At 37.3% G+C, this 23,525-nt stretch overlaps 1 protein-coding gene across 2 annotated transcripts; it reads left to right on the top strand.

Moving 5' to 3' along the window:
- The first annotated feature begins 639 nt into the window (after positions 1–639).
- On the top strand, positions 640–21,876 carry LOC135783043 (neuropeptide FF receptor 2). Of its 2 annotated transcripts, XM_065293601.2 has the most exons (5): positions 640–856; positions 3,383–3,744; positions 15,216–15,315; positions 15,772–16,669; positions 18,345–21,876. In XM_065293601.2, the coding sequence occupies exons 2-5, from the start codon at positions 3,390–3,392 to the stop codon at positions 18,360–18,362; spliced, it is 1,371 nt and encodes a 456-aa protein (XP_065149673.2). In that variant the 5' UTR covers positions 640–856; positions 3,383–3,389; the 3' UTR covers positions 18,363–21,876. The 2 variants fall into 2 exon arrangements, with proteins under 2 accessions (XP_065149673.2, XP_073670773.1); XM_073814672.1 differs by having other exon boundaries at positions 15,772–21,876.
- The last annotated feature ends 1,649 nt before the right edge of the window (positions 21,877–23,525 follow it).

Below are 23,525 nucleotides of genomic sequence, written 5' to 3'. Positions count from 1 at the left end.
GCGCATTGAATCATGGGATAAATATTTGTTACTTTTCCACACTGTCAACTCTTCAAAACATATGAACCTTAAATATTTTAAATGAAAACTTACATGTTTAATTTTATCTTATTATCACTTATTGATTACTTGACTCTAAAAAATATTGGTTTGTTTTTAACCAAGGGCTGGGTAACTATTGGACATAACACATTTCTGGGTTAAAATTACCCAAATAATACCCAGCAGTTCGGTAAAAACAACCCATTATTTGGGTCATTGTAACCCAGAAATGTGTTCTGTCCAATAGTGACCCAGCCATGGGTTAAAAAAACAACCCAACATGTTTAGAGTGTAGATATTTTGAGATGGTGCACAAAAACCAAACCACTATATTCATTGAGGGAATTGGTTGCAATTGGTTGCAATCTCTGTACATTTTAATATTTTGGTGTAATTTTTTTAGTTTTAACATTTTTGTATTGTTTTATATTTAAGTACATTTTATAAGCACCTGTTTAAGGACATCACAAAGTCACGTAAGCTATACATTGTAATAGCTTTATTTGTAAATGCCAAGGTGCAAAGGCTTTAATGGCTTCCTTATTTCATTCAGGTGATTAGCAGCTCGTGTGGAGAACAGCTGGGCGGAATCTTTCGCTAGGTTTTGCACCGTTGACGCGCATCGCGTGCACTAACAGCAGTTTCCTGACACGAGCGCGGAGGGAAACGGCACCAAGTTTTCTCATATAAGAAACAGTGTCTACATCTGGTTTTGGATCTTTCATCAGTTTGAACTTTTCTAACTGTCATCTTAAAGAAAATTTTAAGTAGACTATCGTTTTAATCACGTGTGGAAAAGTTTTTCGCGTAACAGGTGAGGCATTTCCATCATTTCTATTATTTCATCAGTAAGGAAAAGGATGATTTAAAAATGTACATGCTCAAGACGAACGGGATTTACATTTTAGCAATGTTTTCCAAGATTTTTCTTCACAGGACAAGATATCTGTTGAACTGATAGACTTTATATGATTGAAAATATAAGAGTTTATATTCTATAGATTTGTTTACCTTTTTTATTTCTATGTTCTTCATGGTTGAATAAACAAATTGGCAATAATAAAATATTGCTCTGTATATTATTGTTGCTATAGAAATGGTTTTTAGAGTTAGTTTCTGTATTTAGGTTCACACTAAGGCTACTCAGTGTTTCATAGTGTTTCAGTGTAAGTGTAAAATTTTATGTATTGGTAAAACTGCTCACCTGGAGGAATACACCTGACATGAGTTTTCGTTTTATTATCTTCTCTTCATATGCCGTCATTTTCTCTAACAATCGCGTTCACTCACTGTAGCAAAGTGCAAAATGTTGTGACATTAAGGCTAAATGGGCATTATTGCCAGTAGGGGGCAGCACATCTCAATGTGCTGCGTCAAGACGTAGAATGCTCTTAAAATACAGTGCTATTGCGTTTAGTACTTCTTTAAAGGAAAATACCACCGTTTTTCAAAAAAAAAACCTATATATATATATATAGGTATGTATTCATTTAATGTTCTTACCTCAACTTAGACAAATTAATGCATACCTATTTTTTTTATATATATTGAAAAACGGTCGTGTAATGACTCCTCTATTGCCAGTGGTAACATTGCATTAGCACCACAAAAGGTCATGGGTTTGAACCCAGAGAACACAAATAAAGACACCTTATAAAGCTGTACAGTATTATATTGTATTTAGGCTACTTATTTTTTTGTGTCACATTTGATTCTTTAAAAGGTTACTTAAGGTTACTTAAAGTGATGTAATCATATAGAGACTCTGATCCACTTTCATTGTATTTCCCAGCATTTAGGAAGTTTCATGTTTTCATTTTTTTGTCTTGGTTTTACACCTCAGGTGCATGGCTTTAGTGAAAGCAGATTATAGCATGTATATATAGCATGGAAAGATTTTAATACATGGGTTTTCATGAGCATGAGTTTTGCATTTGTAAGAATGCCACAGCGTTATGTTGACTTCGTTAGGTTAAGGTATTTAAAATAACACAGCCAGCTTTTTCTTTTCAGAAGGTATTTCAGAAAGTATGATTATGCAAGTCATTTTCTTTATTCTTGACTCCATTTTTATCAAACACAACAGAATTTTCTACAGTAACTGAAAGACACGAACCCTGTGAAAGGAAAATGAATGCAAAGGTATTATATATGATAATAAGATAATGTAAAACTGGCACACAAAGCCTGCCTAAGATTATCGTGACTAAGACCATTGCCACTAATTTGCATTAATCTTAAAAGTGTCACAATGTTTCAGCCACATTCTGTGCCATTATGTTTTTCTAACTTTCTTATGATTCATTTCCCTCATTTGAAAGCAAGAACAGAAGGTTGCATAAATTGGGTTTAAGTCCCGCTGAAAAAATTATATATCCCTGCAAAAGGGTTCAGCAATGCAAATCGACCGGTGCTTTATTGTTTACCAGACATGCAACCAGACATATGTTTACAAATGTTAAGTATCACACAAATTTGCTGTTACTTTATATAAGAAAAAATGAATTAAGATTCCAAGGTCTCTTCCAATGATATTGTTTAAAATTATGGCAAAAGTGAGCAATTTATATTGAAACTAATTCTTAATAGTAGCTGAATAATCTAAGGATGAAAGAATTGTGCAGCATTTATAGCTTTTCATTTTCAGTAACTTATCAACGTGAGTGTATTGCTTTTCTTAAATCAAGTATAAGTAATGACAAAATCATAGTGGTTAAGTGATGCTCAACTGGCTTTTTATTATTTAGCTTTTACTTTTTTCACATCTGCTGTTCGATTATTCAATCTAAAGGCAATTGTTTTAATAAGAAAACTTGGAATGGGGGTGGACAATTTTTATTGTCAGATCCATTATGCATAACTTGGTGGTTATTTTCTCACTTTATCAGCTAATATATGAGGATTGGGATGGTCACGTCACGTCCTTCACAATTTAGGGCAACATGGATTACATCAATTTTCAGATAAGACAAAAGTGATTTGGAAGTAAAAATGACTATCAGCGCAAATGATGTTCTTTCACATCAGACCATAAATTACTGATGCATGCCATTTTATATGTACATTTTAAAACCTATTGCCTGTTATGGCTAACATTACAGTGGGTTTCTAGCATTTTAGGGACTGTCAGCTTGACTAAAAAACTAGAGAACAAATTTTATTTACAATAATGTAAAACATATTTTAAGTTGTTTTGCCAGTACCGTACCAGATACTGAATAGTTACTTAAGAATGTGATCATATTTTAAAGACTAATCACTGCTATACATGCACTTTTGTCTCAAATACAGTAGATGATTTAAATGGATCTCCCCTCAAGCTCATTCTCTCTCTCCACAGGAATAAGATGGCGCGGAAGCTAACAAATCCCAACTCCACTGCACCATCTGCGTTCTTCTCCGCTGTGGAGAATGTCCACAACTTCTCAGTGAACTCAAGCTCCTCTCGTCCATATCGCTATCCAAACGTCACCTACGTGGACTTTTACCTGCATGAGCCGTTGGTGTCAGCTATCTTTATTGTGTCCTACCTCCTCATTTTCATTGTATGCATGGTGGGAAATGGAGTGGTGTGTTTCATTGTGTTAAGGAGCAAGAACATGCGTACAGTCACCAATCTTTTCATTCTTAACCTGGCTATCAGTGACCTGCTGGTTGGCATCTTCTGCATGCCCACAACACTGGTGGACAACATCATCACGGGTAAGGGCCGTCTTGCAGTTGTGACCAAATATTACATGTGTGCATTTCTGATAAAATGTAAACTGTACTGTATATTAATCTTGTTTATGACAGATTAGTGTGCATAGCTCCATCACTCATTTATGAGAAATTCAAGAGGATGTAGGTGCTCAGATATTATGCAAGTGATCGTGCATGAAATTGTGTTCAATTTATAGCCTATCAAGTACATTGAATTTCATTTAACACTCTGAAACTGCTATATTCTTCTACATCTCTGTATGTCGGTTAAATTCAGAAGCATTTCGTTCTGTAGAGTACTGCACCCTTCGCTCAGTGGCATCTCAAGACACACACAAAAAAAAACATTTCCTTAGCTACATCCAGATTTCTTTCATCCAGTTATGCAATCATTACAAACTTGAAAACCTACACAGTGTGCTTATCCAATAAGAATCTAAAACCATAATCACTATGGACTTCATGGTGCTGTCTGGAACACTTCTCTCTAATCCTAGGATGTGTTTCCCTGTAGCTTAACCAAGCTTTAAATCAGTAAATAGGATGAACCATGTCTTTGAGAAAATTAATGCAGAAGTGGACTAACAGTTTGATACCTTTTATAATATAAAGCATGATAAAATAACTGAGAGACATTGAATAATAGAGTCATGATTAGAGTCAAGCACGAACATCAATGACAGACGAATCACTGAACCAGCTACAACAGCAACATGGTGCTTCATGCTCACTCCTTCCCAGTACTTAATACTGCCAAGTGTAAATCAAATTTTTTTAAACCTTATTGGACTAAATAGGCTTTATGCCCAGCTGCACTACTTCCTGAACTTCAGCCAGCTCCTTGTTTCCTGTCTGCCATTATTGGACAAACTGATTAATCAAGGTGTGTCTGATTATTGTTGTTGTGACTACTGAGGTCAGGGACACCTGGATTAATCAGTTTGTCCAATAATGGCAGACAGGAAACAAGGAGCTGGCTGAAGTTCAGGAAGTAGTGCAGCTGGGCATAAAGCCTATTGGATGCAAGGATTCAGCGCTTACATGACTACATTAAATATCAGCATTATTGAAGACCTAAAGCACTTCTGATAAATTTGGTTAATAAATTTACAACATACTTGTCAAGGCAGTTGTGAAGTCTACTGTATATATTAAAAAATGAACGCACAAAGATAAAGCCACTTACGGGTATGGAATACAAAAGCTGGGAAAATGTGATGTGTTTGATAAGGGTTGGAGCTAAACTCTGCAGAAGAAAGGCACTCCAGGGCCAAAGATGAAAACCTTTGGTCTGTAGCCAAACGCAGAGATCAGCTCCAAAAGGTCTTGAACACAGTGCAATACAAACAACATTGCAAACCTTATTTGTTTATCTGGCATGTCTTTGCTGTTAAAATCACTTATAACGATTAGTTACCAAAAGCGCACATGAAAGTGGGTAATGTACTCTCAAAATTGTAACATGATATTTGAAGAATATTTGTGACAAAAATATTTATGATGATATAGAAAGAAATATGTAACAATATGGAACTGTACAAGTAAACACTTTAAGAGTTAACTAGCCATACATGTGGCAGACACATCACATTCAGAGCTTCAGATTCTAGATCAAGAACACCAGCATAAATATCTGATCAGATGAAAGTTGACCTCATGCGTCTTCCACCACATGAGTCCATGCTGTCTGCTGTTGGGCAGTTCAAGTAGCTGTGTAATTCAGCTGTGATTTTCTTTATCTCAGACACGGCTGTTTCTCTGTTGCTGCACCCTTGAAAAAGCTTCCAAGGGTCTTTCTTGGTCTCTTGATGGCACCTAGATTCAGTTGGGTGTCTTCTGCTGTTTCAGGGGGGGGGGTTCAGATGCAGCTGTATGTGCTGATAGAAAGGAATTCCACCTTACTAAATGCTCTGGCTTGGATACTTTTGCTCATGTATTCAGTGCGGAAACATGGGCCAAGCAGAATTGCCAGGTCAATCAGTTCCTCAGTCACAGTGTCTCCGTACCTGCGGTTCATGTAGTCTAGTAAAGACTTCTTGATTACCTTCGTGAAGTCTGTGTCATTCTCCTTTGTCTGTAGGATGTTATTGTTGTTATAACTCAATATCAGGCTTATCACATAAAATGTGACACAGTCTTTAGCAGAGAATGCAGAATGCACTTAGAGTCTTGCTTACATAAGGACCTCTACATCTTGCCACGTTAGGTGTCTGATTGACCTGTCTGCAGCTAAAATGCGTGTGATAGTTTTTTCTTGTTTCAACAGCCACTGTATCATCTTTTGTCTTGATCCCCATCGTGTGGTAGATTTTGTGACCTATTTGTGCTGAGGTAAGCCTATTTCCACTTGAGCATTTCAGAGTGCCTTCTGCCGCTTCCAGCTGTGAGCAACACTTACAGTGCAGAAAACTACTGGCAATTTTTATATTCTCTCTCTCTCTCTCTCTCTCTCTCTCTCTCTCTCTCTCTCTCTCTCTCTCTCTCTCTCTCTCTCTCTCTCTCTCTCTCTCTCTCTCTCTCTCTCACTCAGTATGACCCATGAAAACAATTGTTTTGGGACTACCTGCTTTGATGAATAGACATGGGGCTATAGGGTTAAAATAGAGGGGATTATGATTTTTAGATTTGTTCTTCCTTGGTTTTGGGGGAAAAGTGACAGCCATTTCTCATAAAAAAAATGTCATTGACGATGCAGTGCACTGTCAGGCTGACATGGATCAGCTGTTTACTCTTCCTGTCAAATGGAGTGCAACTAGCAAGCTCGGTTGAGCCATTTGTTTAAGTTACTTTTGGGACGCACATAACCGACTGCCAATATCTCTTCCTTACGTATCTTCATAGCCTGTTTGTACTTGATGGTATGTTTTTGCTTCAAGTGAAACAAGTTTGAAACACATTGTGTAACCTTTTTAAATATATAAACATACAATATATGAAATAAAAGAACAGACCCTCTGCTTTCAAACAAAAAAATCAGTTTCATCCTACCTTCATGTGTTCTGTTTTCATCACCTCTCAAATATGTGTAGGTTTCATCAAAAACACAAAATTTTAAGCAAAAAGCTGAGATAATTCCATTTTTGTGCAGATGCAGAGCGATCTTTAAAACATACACGGTCATACAGCTGTTTGCCCTATAGGGCAATACTTCCGGTTTTTATAAGTTGCGGAAGATAATAGCGGTATTGCAGATTGACGAGATAACTCGTCAATGGCGGGGAAAGAGTTAAAGACTGTTACATGAGGAGTTACACGAGTAAGTATGATGGCACAAAATAAAACATGGCGATTTTTAAAGCAGATAAAAAATGAGAACTGTATTGTATGGCAGCGGAGCAAATTCCTCAAATTCAAATCTTATTTTAAGTTTCAATGGACACCTTCTGTCCTAGGTGCATTTAGCTGTCATGTTGCAGCACATCTTGTGGAAATTTCTGTGACACTTCTAGACAAATAGTCAAAATGCTGAATCTCGTTCAAATTCTCCACCAGCTCTTTCTTCACCAACAGGACTGTATCACATGAGCTGCTAGACAAACCTATTGTCATTCCAAGGCATTGAGAAGCTTGGTGGATGGTGGTCACAGACAAGTCAATTGACCCAGACAAAGAAAGAATACATTGCATCACTTTACCATTGTACCTAGAGCTAATGATGAAAAACATTATACAGGACATCAACCTGTACCCCAACAGCAGATGGACAAAAGTCTCAAAACATTGTGGTCTGAGTAATAATAGTTTTAGTATTCTGTCTCCTGCAGTTGAATATCAAAATACAATAAATTCAAGGGACTCCTAATCTCAAGAACATTATCACTTTGTATGGATCAATACAAGCAGTAGACCATAACAGCACCCTTATGGCACTATTCAAAAGACTTGAAGAAAACCACCTCAAACTCATCTGCAGTTAATGTAACTTTAATATCTTAAGTCCATGCATGAGTTCATCGGATTTGTGTTCTCAGCAAATTGCATATGCCCCCCTTTCCAATTACGGTGATTCCACAGTTTCTGTCCACAAGAGGTGTAATAAACAATATAGATCAAATAATACCCAGTTGTTGTCATTTGTTTTATTTATTTTTAGTTCACTATTTGTTTAAGATAGATGTAAGAAATAATAAAGTTATTTTATCCCACTAAGGCTTGGCAGTATCATGTAATAAGACTTTATTTACTGTTTTTCCATCTATGTTACATACATTAAATTTTACATTTACTCAACTTTGATCAAAGTATACTAGTTTACCATTTCCCGATTTATCCAGCTTTTCACACAGCTGTACCCCAGGTTTTCTCTGGATGATAACCTGAGGACAATGGCTTTCTCCATGAGGATTGATTTTGCAGGATATTGCCCTTGCAGTTAGGCCTAAACTGTGGAATTGCCCTGATTGAATTGCTCCAAGCTGTGCAGTTGGAGATGTAATGTAAAAGCAAGGTGCAAAGATTCCAGTTCACACTGTAGTGTGATGGTGCCTGAAATATGATGCTAGTCTGATATTAAAGGTTTTTGACGCATATAGTAATTGTACAATATAACCAGTAAAACCGATTAAAGAACCCCCAGATTAAAATACTACCTCCAGAGGCTTGTAAAGTAGGCTAAATGCATTTAAAGGTGTGCCGCTTTAAGGGTTTTCTCTTCTGACCCTGACATGCTCATTGCTTTGGAATAAGACTTATCAGTTATATGACCAGTGTTGGGCAAGCTGCTTGGAAAATATATTGAGCTAAGCTACCAGTTACTCCACATTAAATTAAGCTTCACCACACTGAATCTACCCCCCTGGGAAATATAGCAAGCTACACTAAAGCAATAGTAACCTGCTACATCTACAATTTTTTATATTTTAAATTTTTTTTTTATTATTTAATAACTTATTCAGTTTCCATTTAGCATTTTGATAATTATAGGCAATGAAAGCATAATATACTGCCGTCCAAAGCGAAAGCGCAGTAACTACACACTTGGTCGAAATTGAGTTAAGGCTTGAAATGAGCTTTATGACATCTGTTCTGTCTTGTGACAAAGTCTCCTGGTTCAATTTTGTCCCGTTTCAGAGAAATGAGGGTGTCAAAATTGCAGTAACTACAAAATCCATGCTAATACCAAGGCAAACCGCAGTAAGTGATGTTACTGCGTTCTGGCTTTGTTTTTCCGGCTTTGATACCGCAGATACTGCGGTTTCCCCCGATCGTAACACACAGAAACAACAAACCATGGCACAATCCCGCGGCCAAATGATGGTTGAACTCGCGTTAAAACGCAAAAAAACAAATACTGGTAAGGAATATAGCTAAATAATAACTCATGCTAAGGCAAATTACAGCTTTATAAGTAGTTAACATTGACTAGCCAGCTGCTAGCAAGTTTTGACCTACCTGTGCTCGTCCATTGAAGGCAATATCCTCTGACAATAATGATATAATCCGATTCAAGCGCATTGGTGTTTGTTGATTCGAAAATCTCTCCACTTTTTAGGCAGCTAATCAAATTGTATTGACAGGGGTTACTCCTTCAAAAGTTTGATAAGAGTCTGGTAAAGTTTTATTGTTAGGCAAAGATAGCGGAGCCCAGTCAACCTGACGAGCGCAGCCGGGCCAGCAGAAAGCACACTATGTGAAAAAGTACACTTCCATAATAAGTGCTCTTTCTCCACGAACTAATTTTGTAGGCTACTTAATATTAAAACATTTAGTTTAGTACTTCTAAAGCTAATCTTAAAAATATCTAAGTTTACATAACTGTGCTACTTTGAGATGAAAATTAACTAAAATGTACATACTGTTAGTTACCACTTATAGTAAATTTGAAACAATAATGTCTTCGGGACAAACATGTTCTTCTATTTTTAAATTATGTTAATTTTTAACTACTGTTTTAAAGTAAACCTCGTCTAATGTAATTTTTTTAATAAATAAAAATTAATAAAGTGAGTTAAATACTCTCTTTGTGGTAAAAGGAGCATTTTTAGCATTCAAAAACATAAATAAAACTATTACAGTTATTAAAAACAATCAAAATGTATTAAGAAGCATGAGAAAAAGTTGAATGAACACATTTAGTTCGTAGATACTGCACTTTGCTTTTGCAATAGTGTTTTAGTTGTGTAAGGTCTTTCAAAGGCAGAGTGCAGTATCTGCATTTTGGGAGTCAAAGGTCACATCGGTGGTCATGGTTTTTATCTTTAAAAAATTTCTTCCTAACAAGGCATTACATGAATGCATTACCACTAATCTACCTACAACATGTTTGGCTGGCTAGTGTAAAAACTTTAAAGCCATTTTTCTCAGTTTCAGTGTTTGCGTAGATACTGCACTTAGGCTTTGGAGGGCAATATAGGCCTAGGTACTTCACATTATGGGACAGTTTCCTGGACAGGTCTTATCCTACTTCTAAAATAAAATGCATGTTTGAGCTGCCCAAATTTAAAAACAGCTTGCACTGACGTCTTAACATATATCAGTGCCATTGTTTTGTGTCAAGATGCACACATAATGTATTGTTTTCGATAAGTTTGTAAAAACCACTTAAATTACCTAATATAAATAAGGCCGCTACCTCAGCCATTGTTTAAAATCGACTCCAGACAGAGGAATAAGATCGACCCTTCCTTTGACCCTGATTGGCCCTGACCTGATCCTGACTGTATTAAACAAACTTATCAAACTGATGATGGCATTACCCAGTCAGAATGCAGGTGGGAATGGTTTGCATGAATGAATGCTGCACCACTCAAAAATACGTGACAAACGCCGTCCCGTATTGATTCAAAACTGGATGCGCTGATTCTAAAATTAAGGACTTTAGCACAAGCTAAACTTTAGAAATGTTTGGGAAATTGTAGCTTGTGTGGAAGCTACCGCACTACTTGGTCAAAAAAAGGGCTTCACTACTGAAAAGCTATTTGAGTCAGTAAACAGCAACGCTACTGAAAAAGGGTTAATAGTTAAATAGTTAAACTAGTAACTTCACTACACCAACACTGTATATGACCAAAGGTTTTAGTGATCTTCAGTGACAATCATTCAAAACTTTTTCTGACCACTTTTCTTTTCTGACCACATTTCTTGTGCCAAGATGATGGCTCAGCACTATTAAAGTCACATCTTTCCAGATTTTAATAATGTGTTTTAGCGATCTCTTAAAGGGATAGTTCACCCAAAAATGAAAATTCTGTCATAATTTTCTCCCCATCTTGTTCTAAATTTGTATAAATTTCTTTTTTTCTGATGAACACAAAAGAAGATATTTTGATAAATGATGGTAAGCACACAGCACCCTTTGTAATTTTTGTAATTTTGTTTTTCCTACTATGGAGGTCAATGGTTAACAATCAGCTGTATGCTTACCAAGATTTATCAAAATATCGTCTTCTATGTTCATCAGAAAAAAAATTATACAGAAATTTATACAGATTTAGAACAAGATGCAGAGAAAATTATGACAGAATTTTCATTTTTAGGTGAACTATTCCTTCTCTTGTGCCATGTTTTGTCGGTTCAGGAGGAATGTAAGGTGCTGTTTGCCTTCCATTATTGCTTGTCTGCATGGCCAGTCACCAGCAATCCTAGCCCAAATTAGAGGTCTACACGGAAGACCCGAAGACCCAGGACCCGACCCGGGACCCGTACGGGTTCGGGTCTATGATCAGCCGGGTCCGGGTCGGGGTCTCAATCTATTACTTCTGGTCCCGGGTCTGTTTAACATTGTGGGTAATACTCGTGGTCGATCGGACTCGGAGAACACACACTCACATTTAAATAAAATATTTCAAAAACAGCAACAAAAACTTAGATGAACAGTCGCATACATTTTTTCTATGACGCTAAAATTGAGTTAAAAAGTTTATATTTGGTTGCTCCAACCAGGCAGCTAACGCGCATGTGCTCTTGTAATGTTTCTCTGGCTACCAGTCAGGAGCTTCTGCAGTGAGACACAATGACTTTACCTTTGACAATTGGCTCTTTTATTTAGAAGGCGGGACTTATTCCGCCGTACCGCGCGTTTTGCACTGACGTCTCTAATTTTTATAAAAATATTATAAATTGACCGTCTTGCTGTTATATCTAAAGTTTTCGCGACTCTGCTCAAAGAGCACAGAGAAGATAGCAAAGAAGTAAAGCTAACGAAAGCAGCCATGGCACTGAACGAGCAATCGTTATTATAATCCAAATGGGCAAAATTATTAAGCAAGTTGACCCGATACACAACAAATATAAAACTGCGTTATTAATCACCATGACTGTAAAGTGGACTTTTAAAGCTGGAATAAGCATTAAACATTTCAATCGTCAAGAGAGGAATAACATGAATGGAACTTTCTTGGAAATAAGGATTGTGCATCACACAGTCAGGTACAAGGAGGGAGAAGACTAACTTCTATGGGTAAGACAAAAAGTTTAATTTTCGCTACTTGTTTATTGACTTGTTAATAACATTTAGCTAAAGAATATTTGCTGGTCGGGTCTGTGTCTTCCCGGACGGGTTCGGGTCCAGATTTTAAATAATAGACAGGTCCGCGTCGGATCCGGGTCCAGTTTTTAAATAATAGACGGGTCCGGGTCGGGTCCGGGTCCAGCTTTCAAAACAACAGACGGGTCCGGGTCGGTTCAGTGTAGCACATTTACGGGTCTGATCGGGTTCGGGTAGGAATTTTTGGACCCGTGTAGACCTCTAGCCAAAATATTAAAACTTTGCTTTCATAAATAAAATCATCCCACCTTAAATTGATGACAGGAGATTGTGTGCATGAGCAAGGTGTGCTGATGTATGCAAATACATTCGTAGTTTAACAGGCATTTGGACTAAAAGCAATAATTGGATGAACATGTTATGGGCCTGCGCCTGATAATTTATATAAATATATTTACACCACTTAGTGATTGCTATCTTGATGTTTAGATATTTTCAATCAGCATAACAAAAAGTGTTTCTGGACAAAATTCAACTATTCAATTCAATTTTATTTATATTGTACTTTTCACAATTGTTAATTGTTTCAAAGCAGAATAAAGCGGCTAAGAATAAACCGTACAAGTGAGCGTAGTAATAATGTAACGTATACAGTAAAGTGCTAAGTTAAGCCAATGTTGGCTGACTCTCCCGGGGATGAAAAATACCCCTAGGAGAAAAACCCTGTGGGAAAACTCCTAGGAGGACAATAATATATATATATATATATATATATAAGGGCCGGGACTCGATTAAAAAAATGAATCTAATTAATTAGAGGCTTTGTAATAAATTAATTGAAATTAATCACATTTTAATCACATATAAATATTTGACCTGAGAACATTGAGAAGTAATTTTTTTCACATGGATTTTTAGTATACCATGAATAATGACTGAATACATAAGCTTAAGCAACAAAATATTGTGTCTTTTTGTTCAACCAAGTCGTTGTACTCGGAGTCGGGCTAATGTCCACGCTAGCTGCTATATGTTTTGCATTGAGATGATACTTGAGGCTCGATGTGCTGCGGTGATATGTGAATTCCTTGATGCATAGCTTACACACAACCATGCTCTTATCGACGCTTCCATCCGTTCGTTTTTTATAAAAGAATTTCCCATCCACGGGGCCAACCAAAGCGATCTCATCAGCTTCTTCGTTCATGTTCACTGTGGTTTGTTGTTGTCTGAAGTCATGAACGCTAGTTGGTGCTCCAGTGTAATCGGTCCACCGAAACTCATCCAATGAGAAATGTTCCGAGGTGCAAAAAATAAGTGCGATTAAAATGCGTTAAAAAAGTTCCGGTCCTAATGTATATATTCAGCCGGTGGTCGTTGGTCGCGTATCGGCAGGGCATCACGTTGAAGGACAGCCAGTAGATCAGTGGTCTAATGACCTTCACAGCAGCAAGAACTGGGTCTGTTTGTCTCATTGTCCTCGGGGTCGAGGAGGAAACAGAGAGAGAAAAACAGAATCCCATTAGCGTAGGAACCGTTCGCATGTAATGCAATTATCATACAGTATTGTGGTTTACAATCCGCTCAGTTCCAGACAGGCTACCTATTGCGGCATAAGTATTACCCAGATGAGTTATGTGAATACTTTGTTCTGGACAAACTAGCTATTGCGGGATAGGAACATTTACTTGACATTTTATGAATGCTTTGTTGAAGAAGAATTTCTTAAGCTTAGACTTAAAGTGATCGACTGTGTCTGATACTTGAACATTATTTGGTAAATCATTCCAAAGCTTAGGGGCTAAGTAGGAGAAGGATCTTCCACCTTTAGACACTTTTGATATTCTAGGGATAATTAATTGGCCAGAATTGTGTGATCGCAGTGTACGTGATGGATTGTATTCTGATAGTAATTCTTTAAGATACGAGGGTGCTAGGCCATTTAAGGTTTTGTAGGTGACTAGTAATATTTTAAATTGTATGCGATATTTAATAGCCAGTGTAAAGATTTCAAAATTGGACTTATGTGGTCATACTTTTTAGATCGAGTAAGCACTCTTGCAGCGGAGTTACAATAGTCTATTCTAGAGGTCAAAAAAGTGTGGACTAAAACTAACCCTGCCTTAAAAAATTGTTGGCAGCTGAAGCAAAAAATGACTGAAATCACTGATATGATGATCCAGCGGTAGACTTTATGTATCTGCCTACAGTAGCCTATATATGTAAATCCAATAAACATATATGGAGAGGGAGAGAGACAGAGAGATAAATCAATCATTCTCTCACTTCCCTTCTTCCTCTAGCTAATTTTCTCCTCCATCTGTTTCATGAAATCCTTCTCTTCTATCACATCATTATTCACACCCACACGTAAACCAGGTGCCTCACAATATCTCCAAATTTAATCAGTGCCCTCTTAAGGGGATTTTCCAGGTTCGCTCACAGAAGGTGAACAAAAACAACAGGTCCCATAATGGCTGAGTGTTGATCTTCTCTTCATCTTACTCTATAATCCCCTCAGATAGCACCACTTAACGCACAAAATGCCAGCCACACTTTGTAAGCCAGAAGAGTCATGGGATTAGGTTAAAATGGTGTCAACAATTCAAAAACAGCAATTTAAAGAAAACAAAAGTAATAAGCGAGAACATAAGGGAATAAAGAGATTATAACTAGAAAGATTGTGAGGTTTGCCATTTGGATTGCATTAACCGTTGATATCCGGTATTGTATACGTGGCTAATGTGTGATTACCCCTGATTAAAAGACCAGCCTAAACAGACATGCATTTCTAACATAATTTATTACATTTTTTATTTTCAAATCATTTGGCATTTAAAGAGAGCTGATCCTCCACCAGTTATGCTTTGAAATTCAGACACAAGGTTTTGTTAAGCTTTTCAAGATTAAGAATGTGGATAATAAAATACACATATACCTTTGTGAACAAAATACATTTAGCTGAGGTTGTTTTAGCATGTTAAGATAGGGTTGTGTGATTTAAAGGCATTTTTGGCCTGCTGTCAGTGTCATTTCTCATTGGTAGGTTGGCCTTTCGGCAGCTTGGTGTGTAAGCTGAGCGGGATGGTGCAGGGAATATCAGTATCTGCCTCTGTCTTCACGTTGGTGGCCATCGCTGTGGACAGGTGGGTAAAAAGGTATTGTAAGTAAATGTGTTGTCAGAATGTTTTTTTTCTGATGATAGATGCTTCATTCTGGAATTGTACTTAAAAATACATGTCATTGTTCTTAATTATGGAATAATAAAAAAAAGTTCTGCCAATTTTATCCTAAACATTTGTACAGTATATATGCATTAATACATAACCGCTTTAAACATTTTAAATACAATACTAGTAATACAAATATTTTTAGATCGTATATTTAGATAAATCTATGCAACACAACCTTTAATAAACATTTTGGAATTACTGCTGTTTTACTGCATTTTTTACTTCCAAAAATGTCTTACTTTATTTCTTTAACTGTGTTATGTGTTGTCTCGTCATCTGCACTGTTTTCTGTGATGCGTTCATTTAACTTATTCCTCTGTCTGTGTCATCCTACCTCTCCCTCTATTTCTTGTCATACATAAATGTCAGATTCCGCTGCATTGTCTACCCTTTCAAACAAAAGCTCACTATCTCCACCTCTACCCTAATCATTGTCATCATCTGGGTTCTGGCCATCTCCATCATGTGCCCATCGGGTGTCATGTTACAGGTCACCAAAGAACACAGAGTCGCCATCTTGCTGAGCAATGGCAACACCACCCAACCCTTCTACTGGTGCCGTGAAAACTGGCCTAACCAAGAAATGCGCAAGATTTACACCACAGTGCTCTTCGCTAACATTTATCTGGCACCTCTTACCCTCATTGTGATCATGTACGCCCAGATCGGGATCACATTGTTCAAGACATCAATGCCCGCCTCTGCAAGCCAAACTGAGACCTCGGGCTCTGGAAAGCAAAGCAGATACGAAAGCCGTCAGATGGTGTCGCGGAAAAAGAAGCGGGTAATTAAAATGTTGCTTGTCGTCGCCTTGTTGTTTATCCTCTCGTGGTTGCCATTATGGGCACTCATGATGCTAAGCGACTACGCCAGCTTGAGCGAACGTCAACATCGGGTTATTAATATCTATGTTTACCCTCTGGCACACTGGTTGGCGTTCTGTAACAGCAGCATCAATCCTATAGTCTATGGATTTTTCAATGAGAACTTTCGCAAAGGTTTCAAGGCAGCCTTTAAACTTCAGCTTTGCTCAGCCCATTCGGGAAAGAGGAGGACCTACTCACATCGACTGCAGGGCAATGCTGTATTACCTGCCAACTTCCCTATGACCAAAGAGCCCGTAGAGGATGGAGCTCCTCGGGCACGGGAAAGTGTTATCCAAGGTCTGGTGATGGTGGGCAATGGGAGAGGTCTTGGTGAAAGCAGCCAATCTTCAGGCAAGGAAAACACAAAAGAACAGGATCTGATCATGGAAGATCTGGAAAAGGTTTGTGTATTAGAGAATACATGTCATTATTTTTATATCATGGAGTATTTCTGAAGAAAATTCAACCTTAAGCATTAATCCTTTAGACATTTTTTTATAAATGTATATATTTCACATAACCATACTCTGAATAGTGCTGGATTGTTTTTAACACAGGGCTGGGTCAATATTGGACAGAACACACCGCCGGTTTGAAAATGACCCGATGCTTGGTTGTTTTAACCCAATTGGTGGGTTGTTGTTACTCAACCACGGCTTGATTGCTCTGGTGCAGGGGCGTTGTTAGGCCATTTTTAGAGGGGCTATATCCCCCCTAATTTTTTGCTGTTCCATAAACTGTACACGCATTCATGGTCACTTTAATTCCCTTTAAATTTCATATGAAAACGGCAGCAGGGCAGACTTTGGCTTTTCCCCTCTTAGTTTGTGACTTCAATGCGTTCAGTCCATTTCTGCAATAGTGTACTCCAATAAGGTGGCTAGAGGGGTGTCCAAATGTAATTTTCCAAATGTAATTTTTTGTAATGTCCACTTTCACTCTCTCCCAAAATTAATTTCCTGTTAATCAACGTGTTTAATTCGATGTGCTGCTCTGCCACACATTGTTAAAAACAGACATTATTTTAAAAAGGCTAAATTTGCAAAAAATACGTTGTGTCAACTTATGTTTATACCATTTTTCCTGAACATCGTTATGAAAGTTACTGCCGTTAACATGTGAACTTTTGTTTCATTTACAGACAATAAATCATGTGAGAAATAGAAGTTAAAAATTTAGCCATAAATTATGTTTACATTTGTGCAGTAATTCATGCAATCCGTGCAGTACAGTATGGGTACCAAATTAAACTTCCGCTATGCCCCGCCATATTTGTGTCTGTCTTGAGTGAACACAGCATATCTAATGTGCTAAATGATCACATTTATTAGTTTAATTGAGGGTTTACCAGAGAAAAAAATGCTGATTGTACAATCTGAAGTTGTCGGGTGCCGGCCATTCCCTCCAGTTGTTCGCGAACGCGGAAGAGCACAAAATCAACAAAATGTGAACCTACATTATTTGTCATATTTTGTATTAAATATTTCCAGAAATTAAAAATGTCTCATAAAATAAATAAAGTATAATATCTGTCATTACAGTATATATGAGTTAACAACTTGGTAAAAAAAAAGTTTAACTTTAATTTACTAATGCGAATGAACAATCCCTCTCATTGCACACTGTATTCTGTTCCCATAACAGCCCAGACTAAAGCAGGGTGTGCCGCTGTGACCCGACACGAAAATGGCGGCGACAAAACACAGTGATGTCACATGGTCTGGATTAATAGTAATATTTATCCAATGTGGGATTTCTACATTTGAAACAAGTTACACATCGTTTTCTTTCATGGACTATGGACCCCATAAAGTAGCCTTGGCCACTTTAAACACACACAAACCCTAAACCATTAAATTTCTCATTTGTCATTAAACTTTCTAGCAAACTTCCTTATGCAGTTCAACAGCTGATTTCTCTAAGGGACTTTGGTCCATTTAGAGTTGTCTACAAGGGTTTCTAATACTAAAGTGTGACTTCAAGTGGCTTCAGGATGCATGCTTTTGTTTGTGAAGACAATACTGTATATTAAAGGACTGTGGCATAAATATAACCACTATGTCTGTTTCTTTACAGGTTATGTACGATGTATAGAAGCTCGATGACCTCATGGTTCATGGTCAAAGCTTGTGCAATTAGATGATGCTCATGAAAGGAAAAATATGTTTCCTTCTCTTTGACCGATTTACTGCTGGAAGGACATCGTGAAGTTATAAGATTTCTTCTTTCATCTATTTCCTTCTCTTTCATCCCTGCGGAAAATGTGCTTTTCTCACTTGAAATTTCTCATTTCAAGACAATAATCATGACAGACAGGCTCTTTAAGCTGTAAAGCTTTAAAACTTCAGAAGTCATGCGTGATAAACAAAAAAGGTCATTTTAAGGATATAGGCAAGATGAGAATGACATCTTACTGACTGCCCAATTAATCCCACTGCCATTTTTAAGATGTCGTATCTCGCTACTTCACCGAGGGGCAACCTTCTGATCTCTCTGATGAAGCCAATATGGAAGTGATTTAAACTGCAATACATCGACTGGCGCTTGAGGCAGGCTCCAAAAGGGAGTCAATTCCCATAGACCTCAATGTTAAAATGGCCAAATTTACAGTAGAAAATATGTTTACAGCTGGTACAAAAATTATTTCTGGTCTATATAGCTAATTTTGCCCTTCATGACAACTGTGAGGGGGTGAATTGTTTTGTAACTCGTCCGTTTAAATTATATTAATCCTTAAAGTTCTGCATAATTAAAGGCATGGCCACTTGAGTGACGGTTGAAGAGCCACTGCTGTCACTGAAGTTGACCTAGGCGGGCATGGTTTCAGCAGCCAGTCACCTCAGCTTCACCCACGTCCCACCTCTTTACCCATGTTCGGATATCCGTGAGTGATTCGCGGTGACTCGCGGCCAAGATGGCGATGGAAGACACCACCTACTTTAAGCTTCAAAAACAATCTTCAGAAACTTATGGGTGACATCACAGACACTAGGTCCTTTTTTTAGAGTCTGTGTATTTCACCCTGCCTAACCTAAGGAATTAATTGTGAGCTTCATAAAAAATGACCCACAATGCCATGGTAACAACCAACATGAATAAGGAAACTTAAAGTGGGCATACAGTACAATTGTATATTCTCTACTTCCAGGTAGTGAAATGACGGCAGTTTTTTTCAAATGACCTGTTCACATTTTAAAATGACTGGTAAAATTGCCCACTCAATACTTTTACTCATTAACCAGCATGTCAGTAGCAAGAGGTCAAAAAAAAAGACTCGCAGAACAGTTGACAGACTGATTGTAAAAAGCAGAAGATAATTTTTGATTAAATTGGTGCCTGTGAATCCTTATTAACATAAAACAGTTTGCTGTAAAAGAACAGAATTTAGTTGTGACACTGATGACAATGCCTGAGGATCTCTTCTGACTCATAAATTCATTGTAAATGTACTACTGAATGTGAGAAGGGTTCTATCGAAAAAAAAAGGTCATCAGCTGTCAGAGACAATGAAAACTTGAATAGTCCTATATGAAGAGTGAGTCAGGGGATTCACATGAGATATGGAAACTGTCCAAACTGTCACAGGCTATTTCATCTCATGTTTATGCGTGTCCCCGTTTCATCTTGGGCTTTATATAATCCTGAATCTCGGTGTAGAAGAAATCTCTTATCAAAAATGATTATTGTTGTCTCGGTTTCTAATGTAAACCCATTTGCTAGACACACACAAATGTACTCATTTGTGAAGGTTATTTTTGATCATTGTGTGAAACACATGCCAGTGTACAATGGGTACATGTCCTCCTGGTTGCAATATATAGCATTTCAATTACGTTTGCAATTATGTGCATAAAATCAAGAGGATTTTGTGCTGGAAATGTGGTTTGACAGAATGTTTTTAAAATACATCATGTACTGTTATATTAAAGCTGAACCAGCCACCTGTTTACGACCTCAAATTATAAATGAAATAATCACTGCTGCTTGTTGCTTAATGCGTCTATGAGACATGGAAGAATTGCAAAGAAGAAAGCAAGCAGGACTTTGCTCAAATATGCTACTAGTTAATAGTTGTCATGAACTGTGATTTTTGTGAAACTTGTCACAGTGTGCTTTGACAGCATAAATATGTCTTTAAAACACAGTTTTTCAGTGAGACGTGCAACAGTGTATTTGTTTGTTAGATGTTAGCAATGCTAATGTCACCAGTGGGAAATATGGGTCTTGACAAGACAGGTGCTTTGATATCTACAAACATAACATTACTTTGGCTTACTTCATTGAATGGATAAAACGATACAGGTACAAAACATACAATATAGTTGTGTAATCATTACTGAATGTTACTGACAGTGTTTCTCTATTTGCTTTTGTGTGTTTTGTGATTTATATCAATACTTTGATTGAAGATGTTACTACAGTGTAGCACGAAATAAAAACATTAATGTTACTTTAATACCAACTCACGTGTTGCCAGCATGAAATATGCATCTGTGTAACTTTTAAGGGGAGGGCTTTGGCACACCGTGCCATCTAAACTCTAAATCTTCACAAGCACAAAGCTGCAAGAGCCTTTTCACTGCAACCCATAGCTTCTGGAGTGAAACCAATTCAAAGTGTTTGGAAATGTTCCTGCTTCAGCTTTTTGAAGTTGGCATTTACTCATTAAGTAGAGGTGGTAGCTGGGGACAGAACTTTGAGGTCCTTAAGCCGATAGACCACGAAGAACACACATTTGGCCCCCCACCCACACGCATTACCTACCAACCTTCCAAAATGTACAACATTGTTACAGTAAGAACGCATCCCAGTAAGTTATTTTATTGCCAAATAATTCAATAAACAATCAAAATTTATTTATATAGCATTTTTACAGAGTTTTCTTTTAAAGCATCTTTTTGAATACACCAGTTCTTTAAAATACTATCAATACCAAAATATCATTTAAATGCAATGTTAAAGTTTGCTTTTCACCTACAATCATTTCATCCATGGTTGTTCAGGGGTTGTCATTCAGTAACGGTCTAACTGTTAAACCCTGCAGATCAATGAGAATGGCTCATATCGGCTGGATGTGTCATTCCACATAGCATTGTCATTGTCTGCTTGAATGGCTCCACCTATGAGCAAATCCTTCCATCAGACACCATATCAAAAATATCCAAGTATTACATTTTTTCTTGCCTTTTTTCTTAAGAGAGACTGGAAGCGATAGAGGGTTGAGCAATGACCCAAGCCAGAATCAAGTACCACCCCACAGAGCATGTCAGACAACCTGCACACCCCACTGGACCACTTCTTCAGGATCACAAACCATTTATACCATATTGTTGTGTCAGTGAAATGCATTGTGAAATGCAAGAGAGCATAATGTTATCAAAAAGCAGGGAGAAAGTGACTCGACAGCAGGCTAGACATGATCCATCTGGCACATCTGTCCGAGTTTCTTTCTACACAACTTTACCTTCCCCATTTAATTTTTCAGGGCATCACACAAATGTCTCCACAACTAACAAAGTCCACGTCTGCATTACCTAATTAGTCACCTGAAGTGCCATCAACAGCAAACTGTAAGGCATTAAGACACTTTGATTAAATAAAACACTGGCTACAACTCATGGTCTCTGGATATAAAAGCCCATGGGCAATAGCTCAATCAGCCCTATAGTTAATCCGTCAATCCGTGGTGACAGCCCTGTGGTTGAGGATTTGGTCGGTAACAAGGTTTTCAGGTTTAATCAGATAGGGGAGACATCCGTATTCCTTGAATACAAATGTGACTTTTTAAAGGGGTATACAACAAGGTGACTATAAATGGACTGACCCTCGGATTGCTGCACTGTCAACAGATCCCAAAATTCAAGTGAGTTGAATTTTACTGATGTAACATGCTGTAGAAATTCACCTTTATAGATGGAACATTCGGATGCTATAAGGATAATGAACATGGGCCTGTAAAAGGTGACAGTCTGTTTAATGGTGTTATTGTAAATATTTCCTGTACAGTATAGTGGTTGTTCAGAATGTTGTTGTAACTACTTTAAATGTACGATATGAAACCGCATGATATGTTTTAACATCTTTGGGCATGCAGATGTTTGTAATTGTTTTAACAGGTGTCCCACTTGTTTAATAATTTGTGTGTACAGAATTCTTACCATGGCTGATATGCTTCACTGAACACTTATCTGCATATTTTTATATAAACAGTAAACGCTTTAACAGTGCTTTTTGCAAACAGGGACTTGCTGTTATTCCAACCTTTAAAGAATTATGAAAATAAAACCTGTTAAAAGTGCTAAGATTTGTATGCTGTTGCAATTTGCTTATCTTTGTATATCTACTTCATGTAATTGTAAATATAATGTATTATAGCCTACATATTAATACAAGCAAATAATAAAATATCGGATATTGATGCTGACTGTGTCCGAGAGATTAAACTAGACTACAGTGTACATCTGACCGGTTAAGAAGTACACTTTTGCAGAAATGCAATGGAGGCTCGGGTTATATTCACATCCATCCTTTATTTCTTGTTCTCAAGAATTAATTTAGCTTTCAAATGTTTTACTTAAATTAAGAATGTCTTTCTGTATTTGGCAACCAGAAAAGTATACCACCCATTAAAAAAAGTTTGTGTAAGTAAGAAGATGGATAGCTTATACTCATTGTGGAAAGCTGCCCGAAAGGTTTTCTTGTCCAGTAAAAGTAAAATACAACTGAAAGCAATCATGAACTATAAAGGGATGGGTGTTTTCTGAAGGGTTTTTATTGAATTAGTACAGAGCCTACGGTGTAAATGGTCTTAAAAGCAATCATTTTACTCAGCCTTCATTAAATAGACACAGAACGTTTCTGGCAAAGTTGCTCAAATTCCCTCCACTTAGAGAAACGCATTACCCCACAGAAATCGATACAACCCTCAATGGCTGCAATTGATTGCAAGATAGACTCTTGTTTGTCATGAGGAATTGTTTCAATTTATTTTTTGAGGAATTGTTTTGACGTTTCATACTGTTGCATTGATTGATTCAGTAAAAACCTGTTGCATAAAACACACGTAATATGGTTTTGTTTTACTTGGCCAGCACAAAGCCATGTTAAGTTTAATGTATGGCATTTTATATATTAATTTTATGTGTTATATAATATATGTTCTATATATGTATATATATAACATCTACCTTAGTGGTGGCTCTTTCAAGGGGCGCATATTCAAAATATGTGTTCGGGGTGTCATGGGTGTTGCTCGTG

This window comes from Paramisgurnus dabryanus, chromosome 5 (assembly GCF_030506205.2).
Source record: "Paramisgurnus dabryanus chromosome 5, PD_genome_1.1, whole genome shotgun sequence".
Lineage (NCBI taxonomy): Eukaryota > Metazoa > Chordata > Actinopteri > Cypriniformes > Cobitidae > Paramisgurnus > Paramisgurnus dabryanus.
The sequence above is the reverse complement of the archived record's forward strand: the minus strand, read 5'-3'. Positions and strand labels throughout refer to the sequence as shown.

Coding starts and splice junctions, on each gene's coding strand:
- LOC135783043 (XM_073814672.1), top strand. CDS start 3,390: ATGGCGCGGAAGCTAACAAATCCCAACTCCACTGCACCATCTGCGTTC. Junction 3,745..15,215: donor GGTGGACAACATCATCACGG/GTAAGGGCCGTC, acceptor TCTCATTGGTAG/GTTGGCCTTTCGGCAGCTTG. Junction 15,316..15,771: donor GTGGCCATCGCTGTGGACAG/GTGGGTAAAAAG, acceptor CATAAATGTCAG/ATTCCGCTGCATTGTCTACC.